Source organism: Malaya genurostris, chromosome 2 (genome assembly GCF_030247185.1).
Source record: "Malaya genurostris strain Urasoe2022 chromosome 2, Malgen_1.1, whole genome shotgun sequence".
NCBI lineage: Eukaryota > Metazoa > Arthropoda > Insecta > Diptera > Culicidae > Malaya > Malaya genurostris.
In genome coordinates, this window is record NC_080571.1 from 260942871 (window position 1) to 260960797 (window position 17927).

The window sequence follows — 17927 nt, forward strand, 5'->3', positions numbered from 1 at the left end:
AATTTTCGCAGTACAAAATTCGCAATAGTATTTAATATCTGAGAATTACACAATTTGGCCCTTCTGAATGCCAGAAATTTATCTCGTATGGCATTTTGATAATTTTTTCCACTGAAATATTTAAATCAGAAATGATTGACATCAAAATTCTGTATGTTGGTATTTAGAACAATAATTGTATACCCAAAAAATTATGCGAAATTTTTCTCACTATACTGTATACGGCCCATTTTTCAACCACATGTAGTTTGTAGTAGAACTTTCTGATGATTTGCTATATGAAATGCATAGCATCGACTCAGAAGCCATTAATGAAAGGTTCCTTTCAGAACCACCATTCATTTATCATAAAGAACAATACTGGTTATTTCGTAATATTCAATTGTGTGTCCGAATGTTGAATGTAACTAATCTGTACTTTAGTTTAGGTGTATCGTTTCCAATTCTAGTAATGAAAAAGAAGAAAGCTTGCACAATTTACACAATCGATCAACTAATTGATATTCGGAAGTATAAAGAAAGAGTGTCAGTTTTATTCGTATTCACGACATCCAGTTATGTCTTTGACATTACACACTCGTTCTTTTTACGTTGAAAATTCCAAATAACGTAAACTTTTTTTACGTCATAATTCGATTTACGAAGTCCCGATTGTTACGTAAATGGAGGTTTGGGTGTATTTCAGAGTGCTTTTGCTGAGCTAACAGTGACATATTTGCTGACAATTTCGGCAATAACCAGAGTTGACATGTTATTTTTTCAAAAATCTGTCTTTGACTCAAAAATTTATCTGGATTTGTCTGGGTCTCGCTGGAAATAACTGACATTTACGAACTTTAGGATTGCCGAGATTCTTTTCCGAGACGATTACTAAGCACACGGTTGTGCAAATGTCGGTATTTTGTTCGCCGAGATTCAGCAATAAAATTTAAGTGTGTACGTCTTAACAAAAACATGATAGCTGAATCTCGAAGCTGAAGGTTTAACGGTCCCTAATTATACTAGTTTTTACGTATTCTGGACAATTACATATTTTGTCTACTGCCGTTCTACTCTTAATTGTCTCATATTCTATGGGATTTCCTACACTGCACATAGTTGCATATCAGTCCCATATGGAAAATCGGCATGTCGAGAAAAAGACGACCAAAATTTTATTTCCTAGTTTTTTTTATTGTGCTACCTAATGCTAAATCATGGTATTATTACATGAAATATCGGCAATACACTTTTGCTATTCCAATATTGCAATAAATGAAATTATTGAAATTTGCACTAAATGGGACTGATATGCGGGTACTTTGCATATGGGACAGACAAGAGTTGATATTTTTTTCACATTTTACTGAACAAACCCTCAACTTTTATTTCAATTTCTAAAAGTGTATTAAGAATAGATTTCATTCCTCAAGCTAACACGATATTGGCGAAAATCGATATGGGACTGATATGCGAGTACGGGCAGTATACATATGGGACAACTATGCGTAGGGGGGACGGGTATAGTGTGATGGGTAAGTCAATGGCTTTCACGCAGCCCGCCCGGGTTCGATTCCCAACCCCGCACATAGGGTCAGAAAGTTTTTCTGGCCCGAAGAGGCGAATGGCCTTAAGGTTAAAACCTCTATAATCGAAACAAAAAAAAAAACTATGCGTAGAACGGCAATCTGGTACTTATATAGAAAGTAGACGAAATACGTATCTATTTGGTATACAAAGGAAAAGGGTTAGAAATAAAGGTACGGATTTTCCGGAATACTTTATAAAGTTTTTATCAAGTCACTTATTTATTTCATTACGTCTCCTTTCTTGCTCTTCTGTAAGTACTATAGCACAATCGATTTCATATTCTTCCTCTTCCTAATAGCCTTCAGTTAGTTCAACATTACTACAAACCTTTAAAAAATAGAGAAGTGTATTTTTAATACGTATATGTCAATTCATTCTGGTCAAAACATTCTGGTTGTCCCTTATTGTCTGTACATTCTACAGGTCCTCGGAACCCCTGCGGAAAGTTAACGGTTTCGGATATACAAAAATGTATAACTTTCAGGATACTAGCACGTGGTTATTTATTAATTTCAATTAGTCGATATCGATTTAAGTGGAATTAAAAATTAATGTCCCACCCAGATGTCTCATCTGGGGGTTCATCCTGGTCCTTCGGGTACTCGTCGAAATTGGACAGATCGGTGTTGGACTGAATCGGTCGAATCAGGGGTGCCGGTAGGGTACGATCCTTGAGCCGCAACCATTCGAAGCCCGAAAACCAGCTGAAACAAAAAACCAAACGAGCACAATTCCGAAATTGATATTTATGTTAATCGGACAATCGTACCAAAAAAAAACAGCAAAACCAAGTCGGGATTACTTACGAATGATTTTTAATATCAGCAATTCCATTTTTACCATACCCGAGCCGTTCTGCCGGGGTCTGACGGCACAGTCGTTTAATCAGCACCTGCGCCTTTTTGGGAATTCTCGACGGCAGCTCGATAATATCGATTCCCCTCAGAATGGCGTTGTAGGTTTTCATGTGATTTTTACCACGGAACGGTGGCTTGCCGACCAGCAGCTCATGAATGAAAACCCCCAGAGCCCAATAGTCAACGGCTCGGTCGTGTCCCTTGTTGAGAATGATTTCCGGCGAGACGTACTCCGGTGTCCCGGCAAAGGTCCACGTTTTCTGATTAGCTCCGATTCGTTTAGCGAATCCAAAGTCCACCTGCAGAAAGACAATAAAAACTACCACGTATTGTACTGGAAAATTAAGCGGAGCCTTGTTCAAACTATACCCACCAGCTTGATGTAGCCCTTCTCGTCTAGCATTAAATTTTCCGGCTTCAGATCTCGGTAGATCATATTACGGTTGTGCAGATACTCGAGCGCCTCCACTACGCAGCCGGTCATGAATCGTGCCGTTCGCTCGTCGAAGTATTTGTTCTTCTGCAGGATGGTCCAAACGTCACCCCCGAGGCAGGCTTCCATCAGGAAGTAGAGGTATTTTTTGTCGCGGTACGTTTTGTACAATCTGGAAGATTGTATGTTCAATGTTACACTCTGATTCTACTTTGAATTCACTATAAGAATGAAAAATAGTCGCTCAAAATGAAAATGAAGCTGTTACCATTCAGAACCATTGTTATTATTCTAATTAACACCTAAACGACAACGAGCTGCACTTGATGCAGCTGAGGCCAATGTCAAGCCAAAAACTCGACTAGGAGGAGAATTATCGCGTCGGTATAATAAATAGTTTTCTAATAATGTCATTCCATGGCAAAACTCGTTTAACGGAGTACAAAATCCATTCTTGAATCATGCTACACCGCAGCTACATTCTACATTCCAGGAAACACTAGCAAAACGGATACAACTCAACTCCCGCCACCCCCCATATTTACCTCACGATAAATGAACTGTTGCAGCTCAGCATGATGTCCTTCTCGCTGTAGGCGTGCTCCTGCTGTTGCTGTCGAACCATTTCGATCTTCTTGAGATATTTGAGGGCAAACGTTTGTCTGTCGCGGTACTGCACCAGCTCAACCCGACCGAAACCGCCGATTCCCAGCGTTCCGATGTAGGTCAGATCGTGCAGCTGGATGTGGTCGTATTCTGCACCGGAGGATACCCGAAAGATAGTGTGAATTTAATATGAATAATTCCCACTTGCCGCGTTGAGCGAGTTAAGTGGTTTGGACTAAGGGTAATTTTCGGAATTCAAACGGAATGGCATTCACTCTTTGAGAGAGAGGGGTGGTTTCGGGGGGGTGCTTTATACATGTGGATTCACAAAAAGAAAGGATGTGGGATAGTTTGAAGGGTGAAACGATTGATAGATTTACCTGAAACCGGTTTTCGATTATCCGAAGATCGCGGTAAATCATCCGACAGCTTTATTTCACGAAGCGTTTCCAATCCTCCGAGAAATTCGTTGAAGGCGCTGTAAGAGATGGAATATTATTACGACGACTTATTCCAAATTTTCTTTTTATGTGGAACACATCCATATTTTCGGTAGATGGTGAAACTTCACCAGAATGAAGAAAAGCATTCAATTTAAGTTTTTTAAGAGCGACATATTCGAGCATACAAAATGATTCAATTTTTAGCACATATTTAATGCATTCTGCACCAATTATCAAGTGCTAAAACATGTAAATTTAGCACACCTGCTGGAAAGGCTGAGTATGTTTGATACTTAGTTCTTGAATGCGTTATTTATAAATTTGTCTGGGTTGACAGTTCTAAGGCATAGGTCACTGGTCTTAAAAGCCAGTTGTCATATGTTCGAGCACCAAGCAGGAAGGATTTTTAGTGTCAGTAGGATCGTAGCATTAGCTATGAATCGGCTGCGAAGTCTGTTGAAATAGAAGGTCAAATTCCACAAATGGAATATAATACCAAAGCTTTGCTTTGATTGTAAATTTTCATCACTTGTTAAGTTTATACCTTAGTGCTGTGCAGTGCGAATGTAACTTACACTTAACGTAAGTTCAAGCTTGCCGTATTTTCTTGGCTGATGACAGAATGTTACATCAATTAAGATGAAGAAAATAAACTTTGTTCACGTTTCGATATCAATTTCAATTAAATTTGCTGTGATGTTGATTCATTTTCACATGCTTTGAATAGTAGGGGAAGATGTTCGGTTGCCGGCACCCCACCGTAACTTTTGACAAAAAGCAGATGGCGTCTTTCCGACAAATGTCAAGTGTGTGTAATAGCAGCACGTTCTTTTTGTGTCGAATACCAAAGCATACAGACGCTTGTACTTTTGGCTGGGCTCAAAACAAATTTTAATTGCGTGAAAATCAACACAGAAATTTTTTATGACTTTTTTTTATAGTATCATAAATTGAAAAGCATCAATCGAAAAGGTAAGTGGATTGAATATTTATGAGGTGAAATCGAACTATTCCGTGATTTAATATTAGATGTTATCAAAATTTTCGCAGTCTACCGATTTCGGTTACTGGTATCCCAAGGTGTTCGGTTACCGGCACTTCATTTTTTTTTCGACAAATCGTGAAAAAATTGTCAGTGATATGCAGAGATGGCAAGTCTGAGAATTTGTCTGTAAATTATCAAATTCCTTAGTTAACATGTAAACCTTTTTTCGTCCAAAGACTTTTCACAGACTTTTGAAACTTCGATTGTTAGCAGACATTGGTCAGAAATTACAGACTTTTGAAAATTGATGCGATCTTTTCGTTTTTGCTAGCTAAAATTATTGTATTACCTGCATCTCTGGTGACAGGCAACACGTGGACAACTTGACAGCTTCAACACCAATGTTGCAAATATTCTTTAATTTAGTTGCAAAACTAATTCATTCACGCATCCTCGCTGTGATTATACTGCCTTCGAATATGCCAGTCTCGAACAACGTTGAACTATTCACTGCACGAAAGATAGAAGGGTGCAAAAGGAATAAGCAATAATCGTAGAGAACCCGAATATACTAATACATTCTTCGCTGCTGGTATACATCGAGCATGTTCGTTTTATACATTCGTTTGTCATTCGTTCATTTATTTTATTCTTCGAGTTGGATCGAATAGCGTCACGGCGAAGATCGTTGGTTTCCATTCTTCACGAAGCATTCTTCATCTAATAAGTTCATCATATCTCGTTGGGTAGCAGCAATGGGAGAGTGCTGGAATATAATTCATCACATACACATAAGACTATGGTAATAGTGCGGGGGAAAAAATCTTAATTTGCTTTTTTGAAAGACAGCACGAACGATCATCGCGATTTAGGTTTGGCGATGATCGCTGTATGAATATTCGTTCGATATTCGCGTTAAGTCATTTGGGGGTATGTCCAATGCGAATAACAACTGCAAGAAATAGATATTCGTGCGAGTAACGAAGCAGCGTCGGCTTCGTTCGCGCCCGAACTTAGTCAGAAGTTATAAGCTTAAAAGAAAATGGTGCCGGTAACCGAACACACTCTCCTAAGTTGAAGAGCATTGCATCGCTCTTTTCATGTGCATCCATAGAGACGTGAATTTACATGATTTTTTTGCAATGTGTACGTGTTCCTAAACACGTGTTTGTTGACTACTCGATAATACTTAAACAGTCGATTTTCCAAAATACGTGAATAATAAAGGAGTTTTATGGTATGCTAGTGCTAGTATTTGAGAAGAGCGTTATAGTTCGCACCGTAAGCGGTACTGCAGCCGGGCAATTTTTTAGTTTTGTTGCTCCGCCTTATTTACTGCAAACGTATTGTGACGCAGTATTTAAATAGAGTCTTTTCGATCAGTTTGCGTCAGTATTGATTCAATTTATTATTACATATAATTAGTATGGTAGAGAATATGTTTATCATGACGAAATCATACAGAAGCATCGTTACAAATCTAGAAGCGAAGAAGTGTACGTTATGCATCTGACGTTACCAACCCGCTTTACGCCTTTCTCATATAGGTCTTATGGTCTCATAGCTCTCTATTGAGTTTTAACTTTATTCGATTACCGGTTCCGGAATTACAAGGCAATATGTGCAAATCTATGAGAAAATGCGCACTCAATTTTCTCGGAACTTTCTCAACCGATTTTTTCAAACTAAGATGCAAATGAAAGGTCTTGAAATTTATTCAAAAGTCCGCGAAAAGTTGATCCAGATCCGACTTTTGGTTTCGGTACTACAGTACGACAAGTGAAACATTTTCAATTCCATGAGAATTTTTCAAAAGTGATGGTGAAACGAGGTGCAAATTTTAATTAAACTTAACAGTAAATTCATCTAGTTGGCAGACTTTGTTAGTTAGTGGATATATAAATCTCCTTTGGGACTACTAGTCCCCGGTTTCCGATTCCGAACGGAACGGTAATAGTGAAAAAAGCACCTAGGACAGAACTCACTTCGATTTCTCAGTAAGGGTTAAACCGATTTTCACAAATCATGATTAAAATTAAAGCTTTCAGTCTCCTAAAAGATACTGTGCAATTTCATCCAGATCCGACTTCCGGATCTGTAATTATAGGGTAATGAGTACTAAAACTTTCAAACTGTCATACAAAATGATGCAAAATCGGTACGCATCGGTACGTGCTGGTACGGAAAAAGAAAACGCCACCGCCTAGCACACGGCGTGCTCTGTTCAATTTTGTATAGCGTGAATGGTTGCTACATTCAAATCTTTATTAACTTGACGTAACATTTGATAATTTCAAAAGGAAAAAAGCTTAGTTTTTTACCCACAAAATTTTTGCTAGGTGCGCATACCCATACCCATACGTCCCGGGTTGGCGGTTCAATGCATAGGACGCTGGTCTTACAAGCCAGTTGTCGTATGTTCGAGCCCCAACCTGGAAGGATTCTTAGTGTCAGTAGGATCCATAGTACTAGCCATGCAATGATTCTGTACACTAAGAATCGGCTGCGAAGTCTGTTGAAACAGAAAGGCCAAATTCCACAAAAGAAATGTAATGCCAAGACTTTGCTTTGCATACCCATTAGGGTGGGACAAAATATTGATTTCAGCTCCACCAAACTTTTCCTATTCCTTTTGGGTCCCATAAACACATAGCAAAATTTTAGCTCGATCGGAGAAACTATATTTTCGCACCCGAGGTTTAAAGTTTGTATAGGATTTAGTATGGAGAAATTCACTTTTTACAAAAAATCGGCTGGAGGTAAACGTATGGAATCTAAAAATCAGTGCATGTGCTATTTTCGTAGGCAATTTAATGAGGAAGAAAACTTTAAAACACCGCAAAACAACCCACGTTTGTAGAAAAAGTTATTAAAGGAAAACCGCCACAAGGTTCGGACAGTGGCTCATTCCTTAATACATCTAGCACCACTGCTGCTAGTGGTGGTGATATGATTTTGCTTTCTTTTATTATTCCATAACGATTGATTTGAGTTGTTTGATGTCTTCACAAAAGTTTCTCAACGTATTATGAGAATATTTTTAAAGTGACACGCCAGGTTCGAAAACTCACTGTAAAGATACAAAAATGTCTAACATTTTAAATTGAAGAAATAGGGTTTTGGAATCTTCTACAATATTTTAGATCAGCTCAAATCTAATAACTTTGCCAAAGATATAAACTCTCTATCTCTTAAAGTTTAGAAGATATAAACGGTACTATTTTATGCAAACAAAAACATAATTTACATGACTTTTTTGTGTCTTTACAGTAAAATTTGGGACATGATTTTTCACTTAAAAATAATCTTCATTCTCTGCAGAGTAAGTATCGTGAAGATATCAAACAACTCGGATCAATCGTTATAGCACATTAAAAGGAAGTCACATCATATTACTTCCACTAGCAGCAAAGGTGCTAGATATATTAGGGATTGAGCCATTGTTTGGACCTTGTGCCGGTTTTCCTTCAATAACTTTTCCTACAAACATCGGATTGTTTTGCGGTCCTCTAAAGTTTTCTTTGTCGTGAAATTTCCTACGAAAATAACATATGTACTGATTTTTAGAGTTCATAGGTTGATCTCCAGCCGATTTTTTTTTGTAAAAAGTGAATTTCTCCATACTAAATCCCATACAAACTTTAAACCTCGGGCGCGAAAATATAGTTTCTCCGCTCGAGCTAAAATTTTGCATGGTGCTTATGGGACCCAAAAGGAACAGGAAAAGTTTGGTGGAGCGAGAAAATAAACTTTTTCATCTTCTTCCCATACAACCTTGTCCCACCCTAATACCCATTTTATTCAAGTTTGAAAAGTAATCTTGACAGAATCGTCTAGTGATGTAATATAATGTAAGTAGTAATATGAGAAGGGCATCATTACACAACTAGGTGGATTAAAAAAGGTTTTTCTTTGAGATTTCATGTTCGTATGCTACAATCATCTGCATTATTAAGGATTGTACTCGAAAAATTTTGCATCACTTTCCTTTGTGTATTATTAGATGGGTATTCTGGGTATTGATGATATGAAAAAACTAGTTTGGAGTGTGATATTTACATGTACAAAGATGCCTTCCAAGCAATATCCAGAAATCCAAAGATGCCTTCCAAGCAATATCCTGAATAACCTCACCGGGGGATCGTGAAACACTAGAAAATCGAAAATTCGTCCGTATCCCATGTGATGAAAGCATTCAACGAAACCCAGGCGAACTGGCAGTAGATCAAAAACGAAGAAATGCAACCCAGTGAGAATAACCCAACATATGAACAGAATATTATGGTTTGCAGAGAACGACCCACATGTGGTTAAAGCTACTAATAAACGACAGCTCCAACAACAGAACTATGTGGTCAAATCCCGCACCAGAAATCTCTATCGCGAGTGGTTGATGAAGCCATCGTAATGGATGACGAGATGTACATTAAAGTGGACATCACGAAAATCTTCGCAAATCCCACTTGGAAGTTCCGGAGAAGTTTTGGAAGCAGGCGGTTGAATAATTTACCAAAAAGCAGTTGGTGTGGCAGACAATCTGTGGGTGCGGCAAACTTAACTTAAAGGCAAACTTAATATACAGCAATTCTATAAGAAACAGATATACGATCTGTCAGAATTTCGTATTATTTGAGAGAATCGTTCTCCTTTGAAAAATATTAGACCCGTATTTTTTTATTTTGTCATTGAGGTAACCAGTTCCTTATTAGGGTGGATAAAAAATCAATTATTTTCGATTTTATTCAAAATATACATTTTTCTAAACATCTTGACTTTTGAACCACTTGGATGATTCTGCTAATTTTTGGATATGTTGTCAATAAATGCCTATAGTTTTATGGAAAATATGCGAAAGTCGTAAAATTGGAATTTGGTGTTTTTTGCGACCAATAAGCACTATGTCATTTTATATTTTTTTCTGAAAGCTGAAACATTTTTACATAACATATAAAAAAATTGGCGATGTATGTTTTTTTTTTTTGAGTTATAACTTTTTGAAAATTTCAAGTTTTCGTAGTTTCCTTGTTTTTTCGATTTTCTCCCAAAAACTCAAAACAAAAAAAAACGTACATTGCCATTTCTTGGATATGTTATGTAAAAATGTTTCAGCTTTCAGAAAAAAAATATAAAATGACATAGTGCCTATTGTTCGCAAACCATGAAAACCGTTAAAAAATTATACAATTGACTTTTTCAAACACAAAACTTCAACTTCACTTTAGCTTCTGTTGACAACATATCCAAAACTTAGCAGAATCGATCGAATTGTTCAAAAGTTATGATTTGAAAAAAAAACTTTTTTTGTGTAATCAAAAATAATCGATTTTTTATCCACCCTAACAAAGAAAATGGTCACTCTAATGACAAAATAGGAACATACGGGTCTACTATTTTTCGATGGAGAACGATTCTTTCAAATATTACGAGATTCTGATAGTTCTTCCAGAAGCCCCTGTTTCTCTTCCTTCGGTCCCACGAGCTCTCTTTTGGTGGGAACTGGCATTGTGCCGTTATGCGAAACAGACGAAGGGGTGGTATGAAATAAACGTTATTGTTTTTGTATCGAAAAAAGCGAATTCACCAAACTCACCAGAAGTTCGCCCATTAGGAAAATTCTAAGCGATTTTGAAGGATAAGCTTCGGAAAACAGGGAAGGTCTTCAATACCGGCAAGAAAATGAAAAAAGAGTGGATGAAAGTGTGTAAGCAAGATGTGTAGTGTTGTACAAAATTAGATGGGTAGTGTTAGGACCACGATACGGACAATTACCCTAGGAGAGGATGTTGAATAAACCAACTTTCCACAAACATAGCTGACATGTGTTTATTTATTCTTTGATAATTTCAAAAATATTCGATTTTTGGTGATAATTTTCATCTGTTGCATTTTTTTTTCGAGTACAGTCCTTAGAATGAGGTTCGATGAATTCAATAGAATTTTTTAAACTATGAACCAAACGCTCCAAACTATGTGTCAACCCACAGTCAAGGAACAGAACCAGCCCACTCAGACAAAACAATGCTCATATTCCACGCATCATTCATCTTTCGAACTTTTCAAACATTAGGTATAATTAATACTCGATTACGTTTTCAGTATCAGATACTAAAGACTGTCCCGTCGTTTTCATTAGTTTGTTTCGGAATGCATGGACTTTCAGCAGAACAACGTCGAAAAATTGTGTACAAATGGTGCACAGAACGCGGACTGTCACTGAGAAAGATAGGAAAAATGGAAGGAGTAAGTGAAAAAGCCGTGCGAAATGCAATCAGGAAGTTCGGTGAGGATAACACCGTCGAGGATAAACCGAAAACGGGTTAAAAAAAAAAGGTCCTGCTAACCCTCAGTTGGATAAACGTATACTGAAGGCAAGAAGCAAATGAAGGAGGTATTAGTTCGGGATGTGGCAAAAAAGTGGGCACTTCGAAGTCAAATGTTCTTCGTGCTAAAGAACGTTTGAATCTTCGAACCAATAAGAAGCAGAAACAACCAACAGAACAAATTGGCTCAAATGGCACGTTCCCCTTGGCATTAAATACGATTACAAATACATGCCGGGACCACAATATTATATGGTGCGAGAACGGCAAGTGTTAAACCAGTCCGAGACATCGATTGAAGTCGAAAAATTTGGTAAGAAAGCTATGGTCTGGCAAGCAATTTATAGCTGCGGTAAGATTTCGAAACCCTTCGTCACCACTGCTTCAATGAAAAGCGAAATATACATCAAGGAATGTTTACAAAAACGACTTCTACCCATGATTCGAAGCCACAAGGATCCTGTTGTCTTCTGGCCAGATCTTGCTTCTTGTCACTACTCGAAATCAACGGTAGAATGGTATACTACCAAAAATGTCACTTTCGTCCCAAATGACATGAATCCACCAAATTGCCCACAACTTTGACCAATTGAGGAATTGTGGGCATAAACGAAGGCACATCTTAGGAAACATGTCTCGGCAGCCGAAATCATTCAACAGCTCGAAAAAGATTGGAAAAAAGTGTCAAAACTTGTCGCCAAGAAGTCTGTACGGAATTTAATGAGGAACGTTCGCAAGAAGGTGCGCCAGCTAGTATACAATGGCTCAGTAGCAAATTTTGAGAATAATATTCTGTTGTTGTAGTCTAATATTATCAGTATATCGAATAAAATTTGAATATCTAACACTTGTGAATTATTTACAGCGAAATCAAAAAAAGTCAGTCGTAGGTCGAATCTGTGCAAAATAAATGGTGTACCATATTGAAGACGTGTGCAAAATTTCATCTCTAGCAGACTGTGTACAGTCTGGTGACTTGTTACCCATTTACGGCATTCTGTTCAATTAAGTTGCAATCCGGAATGTGTTTTATTGCATCTCCAGAATACTTTAATGAACTCTTGTTTCACGATTTTGAGAAAGTTCAAAATTGCATTCCGTGCAGGAAATTTTTTCGAACGTTTCCTTTAATAATACGGTTTCAATCCTTAATGTTCCACCGAAAACTTTATCTTCCAGCAATAAGAATTCAATTAATTATTTTTTAATTTTGAAAACATACCTATGGTAATAAGATAATAATCTTGAGAATGTAAAACTTGCAAAAATAGTACAAATAAATTTGAAAAAATATCACATATTTTTTTTAAAGTCAAACAAACTCACATTCGATTCAACGTCAAACACTCGGTTCCTGGTGGGTTAGCGATGATACTGGCCAGCCGACGATCCTCGTGCAGCAGAGCCTGCTCACCGAAGTACGCACCCCGCTGAAGTGTTCCGACCAGCTTGTCCACCACGTTGCGGTCCGTCTTGATCACACTAACACTGCCACCTCGAATGATATAAAATTTGTCTCCCGGATCACCTTGCTGAATAATCGTTGATCCGGTAGCGTAAAACTCCTGCATAAACAAGAAAACATTAACCTTGATCCGAGTCTCTGAACCATCAATTCCTTACCCGTTTCAACAGATCGGAAATCTTGTGCAGTTTCTCGATCTCCAGATCCTTCAAAATAGACACCGTACTAAGAAACTTGACATTCTCCTCCCGCTCTTTCCGACCACTCTTCATCATAATCTTCTGGAAAACTTTCCTCTCCAACATCCAAACTTTCGCCTCGGTTGTCACCCGAATCGATGCGAACCGCTTTGCCTTGTACAGGATCGCCAGTTCTCCAAAGACGACACCCCGTCCGAACGATTTGATGACCTTGTTATCGACAACCACTTCGTACGTTCCGGTGGCGGACACAAAAAAGTGTGCACCGATGTCACCTTCTTTGATGATGTAACTGTTCGGAGGAAACGTCACCGAACTCATCGCATCCGTTACGGCCTTCAACCGTTCCTCGTCCATCAGATTGTTCAGAAACTCATTGGCCGAAATGGCTTTCTTGATTAGAACTTCTGCGCTTCGGGTTTTTTCGTAACTAGGAATTACCATTTCTCGCGAGGTTTTGGCTTCCGGCCTGTCCGATAAGATGCCCTCTTTCCGAACTTTTTTCGGAACACCTGATCGGCTGTTGTTCAGTTCTTCAATTTTCGGAGGTGGCGTCGAATTCCGTGATTCCAATTGATCTGAGCCATCTTCGACAGGGACAGGCGGAGGGATGCGAGTTGGTGGATCACTTGTCGGTACTGGATTGCTCTAAGAAAAGGTAAAAAAATAGTTTAACACGATGTGATTAAGTGTTAATGTAATGACAAGAGCTTACCACTATCGAAACAACTTCTGCCATTTTCAGCTCAGCATGATCAGCTCGATTTATTATGTCATGCAGCTCGGGAGGTGTCCTCGGTGGAGGTAACTGCGGAGGGGTAGGTTCTTCGTCCTGAGAGGTGTCTTCCTGTTCTCCATCATAGTTCTGTCGAGGTGGTAACTGGGGTGGCAGGGGATCATCTTCTTCCGAACTGAACACCTCCGGAACAGAGTCTGTCGCCTGCTTCGGTAACGGAATAATTTCATAGTCATCGGAAACTTCCTCCGATACTTCTGATCCATGTTTAACCTTGCGGGGCTTAGCTAAAGGTTTGCGTGGGGCTGGTTTTGGAGAATGGAGATTCGTTTGAGCTGTTGGTGGAACGATCTTGGGAACGGCAGATTCCACCGCTGCTGGTGCCGTTTCCTTCAAAAACAGTTTCTCTTTCACGGAGAATAGATTCCTGTGTCTATCAATTTCACTTTGCAGATCACTGATTTCCTTGTCAAGCCTGGATAGCTCTGATCTATCAACTGTGCTGGGCTGATCTCGCAACTTTGATTCAAGGGCTAGCTGAAGCAGGATCTTAGACTGGTGAATCTCTTTCAGCCGTTCGAAGCTACTGTTTGGACCATTTTCCTGTGAGCTAGCACTAATTCGATCATCAAGCGCCGCCAGAGGCACTTTACGAATCTGTTGAGTCTGAGGGGCCTGAGCTGGTCTGGTATCCCAGGTGAGACCATTGGACACGTTCAATCGTTCGTCCAGGCTTCCCAGACCAGATTCGCGTTCCGTTCCTTTCGGTGACGTCCGGTCATCCGATTTGCTTGTTGACACATATCGCGATGGGTTGAATTCTTGGTCGTAAACTCGTGTGCTGAGTCGTACGGGCTGGTGTAATCAAAATGATAAAAAAACAGTAATTAATAATTTCTTTTGTCCTCAAAGAAATATTTGCTTATCACAAGAGTATCATTGCCAAGTGAAACTTGTTATCATGTAAAAGGAACCAAATTTGGTAAGAGCCTTATGCTGTAAATTAAGACGGCAGTATGTGTGTTCAGATTACATCGAACACGATGTAGACACTGCAAATAGATCGAAATCATATTTTGATTGAAATATTATCTAGTTGCCTCATCCATCCATTTTGACTCATTCCAGGCGAAGGTGGTTTTACGCGGTCGACCTTCCTAGAGGACACTTACTTTGAAGAGGATTCGAAGAAATTAAGTAAAGCGCCAGTCACGTACGTACGTACATTCGACTATCTATTCTTAGATCAGATAACTGAAGTTCACTTGAAAATAAAACTGATTCGATGTATAAATTCACCTCAACGGACAGGATTTATTTGCAGCCTAACCAGAACTGAACGCTCCGATTATTACTCACCCGTTGTCAGTGGCGTAGGTGAAAACATACGATATACGGAATAAATAATCACACATTGTGAATATAATTTATGCGGTGCGTCTATATTAATAAAACAGTGTGGAAATTCCTAACGGTTATTCAATAAGCTTTGCGAAATTTCGTCATCGATTATTCGTATCGAAAATTGGTTTGGAAGCTGATCGTTTTGAAATATTACTCAATAGCTTCAACAATTCAAATCTCGATTTAAGGGAATAAAATTGCATCAGAAATATTTGTCTATATTCTCCCATTCAACCAAACTTTCAGAGAAAGATATCATATAACTTTTTTCAATGTTCGTTTTATTGAATTATAAAAGCACATTCAAATGCACGAATCTTTAATCTTGTGTAATATTTAGACCAACTTTTTTTTTTGCTGGAAAAAGATTCTGGGTCAAATCATGTCACTCATATTTCTCAGAGATATTCTCATCAATTTTTACGAACTTTTTTAAATAAAAGGTCTTATGGTGCCACAGATTGCTATTGAATTTTATTCGAATTCGACTTTCAGTTCCGGAGCTACATGATGAAGTGTGTGTTAAAATTGCAAAACCGTGATTTGGTGCGACGTTGCAAAAAAAAAACGAAAAAAATCTTCTAAATGAGGCTGTAGTTTATGGCCAACGAACGGATGTTGGCTACATCGGTTCCTTGTTTTCGGTTCCGGATATACCAAATATAGTAATCAAGAACCCTGCTTAATCCTAGTGGTGTGACAATTCCTTTCGCTTACCGTTGAAATAGGCTCATAACCACATTTGTAAGAGTCTATTCTCGGCCGTTAGTATTGTGAGCTTATCAAATAACCTAATAGTAGCTTTCAAACAAGTCTTCCGAAATCGATTCTTTCATCTCCAAGAAATGTTGTTGCATTGAAAATATTGGGATTTGTCGGTTACGTCACATATAAGAATACATCTCTCGAACCAGAAATGTTCGCAATAACTCTAATTGACACTGTCACAGTCACATAAGCCTAAGTTGATCGAAATTCGTTGAGTCATCTTCGAGAAAATTCAGCCGATGAAAAATTAGTCGGCTGCGTCACTTATACAATTTGACTTTCGAACTTCATGCAAAATTCAATAGCAACTTTCTAGCGAGCCGAGACTCGTTAAAATCGATCTAGCCATCTCTGAGAAAATTTAGCGGTAAACAGCAACGCGTTTTGTCGTTTACGTCACTTATACCATTGTATATCCAGAACCAGGAGTGACAGCCATTTTGTCTTAGAACTTGATCAATTGTTCAATAGTAGCTTTCAAACGAGTATAGATTTGTTAAAATCGGTTGAACCATCTTTGAGAAAACTTCGCGCTAAAATCAACGCGTTTTGTCGGCTACGTAACTTATACCATTATATCTTAGAAGACAGAAGTGACAGCCATTTGATCTTCGAACTGGATTAATAGTCTAATAGTAGCTTCTAAACGAGTAAGGTCTTTCCGACCTTGTTGTATGGTATATAACACCATTGATCTCCGTAACTTATACCATTATATCTTAGAAGACAGAAGTGACAGCCATTTGATCTTCGAACTGGATTAATAGTCTAATAGTAGCTTCTAAACGAGTAAGGTCTTTCCGACCTTGTTGTATGGTATATAACACCATTGATCTCCGAAGCTCCGATCAAAAGTCAGTTTCTCAAGCAATTCCATTACCTTTCTTGAGATTAAGGCACTGGATTCCTTTTGTGAAATCTGTCCTATCTGTTTCAACAGACTTCGCACCCGATTCATAGCGTACAGAATCATTGCATGGCTAGTAAAGGGTGATTTTTTAAGAGCTTGAGAACTTTTTTAAACAATAAAACGCATAAAATTTGCAAAATCTCATCGGTTCTTTATTTTAAACGTTAGATTGGTACATGACATTTACTTTTTGAAGATAATTTCATTTAAATGTTGACCGCGGCTGCGTCTTATGTGGTCCATTCGGAAAGTCCAATTTTGGGCAACTTTTTCGAGCATTTCGGCCGGAATAGCCCGAATTTCTTCGGAAATGTTGTCTTCCAAAGCTGGAATAGTTACTGGCTTATTTCTGTAGACTTTAGACTTGACGTAGCCCCACAAAAAATAGTCTAAAGGCGTCAAATCGCATGATCTTGGTGGCCAACTTACCGGTCCATTTCTTGAGATGAATTGTTCTCCGAAGTTTTCCCTCAAAATGGCCATAGAATCGCGAGCTGTGTGGCATGTAGCGCCATCTTGTTGAAACCACATGTCAACCAAGTTCAGTTCTTCCATTTTTGGCAACAAAAAGTTTGTTAGCATCGAACGATAGCGATCGCCATTCACTGTAACGTTGCGTCCAACAGCATCTTTGAAAAAATACGGTCCAATGATTCCACCAGCGTACAAACCACACCAAACAGTGCATTTTTCGGGATGCATGGGCAGTTCTTGAACGGCTTCTGGTTGCTCTTCACTCCAAATGCGGCAATTTTGCTTATTTACGTAGCCATTCAACCAGAAATGAGCCTCATCGCTGAACAAAATTTGTCGATAAAAAAGCGGATTTTCCGAATGGACCACCTAAGACGCAGCCGCGGTCAACATTTAAATGAAATTATCTTCAAAAAGTAAATGTCATGTACCAATCTAACGTTTAAAATAAAGAACCGATGAGATTTTGCAAATTTTATGCGTTTTATTGTATAAACAAGTTCTCAAGCTCTTAAAAAATCACCCTTTACTACGATCCTACTGACACTAAGAATCCTTTCAGGTCGGGGCTTGAACTTACGACAACTGGTTTGTAAGACCAGCATCCTATGCATTTAACTGCGACAGTAATCAAATAATTTCCGTTATTTGGTTACGGTTTACTATAACCATAATCAACTTTTACAATAATTCGATCTGATGTTTAGTTTTCAATTTACATTGTTGGAACATTTTTATTTCACCTAACTGATTGAGC

General features: G+C 38.4%; 1 protein-coding gene across 1 annotated transcript in view; it reads right to left on the minus strand.

Annotated features, from left to right (window-relative positions):
- Nucleotides 1–2057: 2057 nt before the first annotated feature.
- LOC131429720 (cGMP-dependent protein kinase 1) overlaps nt 2058–17927 on the minus strand; it is a 40915-nt gene continuing 25045 nt past the window's right edge. Inside the window, exons 2-9 of the mRNA XM_058594040.1 lie at nt 13594–14469; nt 12837–13526; nt 12540–12778; nt 3846–3943; nt 3405–3615; nt 2800–3031; nt 2376–2725; nt 2058–2273 (exon numbers count right to left, since the gene is read on the minus strand). Coding sequence (XP_058450023.1) covers nt 2111–2273; nt 2376–2725; nt 2800–3031; nt 3405–3615; nt 3846–3943; nt 12540–12778; nt 12837–13526; nt 13594–14469 — 2859 coding nt within the window. The 3' untranslated portion in view covers nt 2058–2110. The remainder of the gene's footprint in view (nt 2274–2375; nt 2726–2799; nt 3032–3404; nt 3616–3845; nt 3944–12539; nt 12779–12836; nt 13527–13593; nt 14470–17927) is intronic.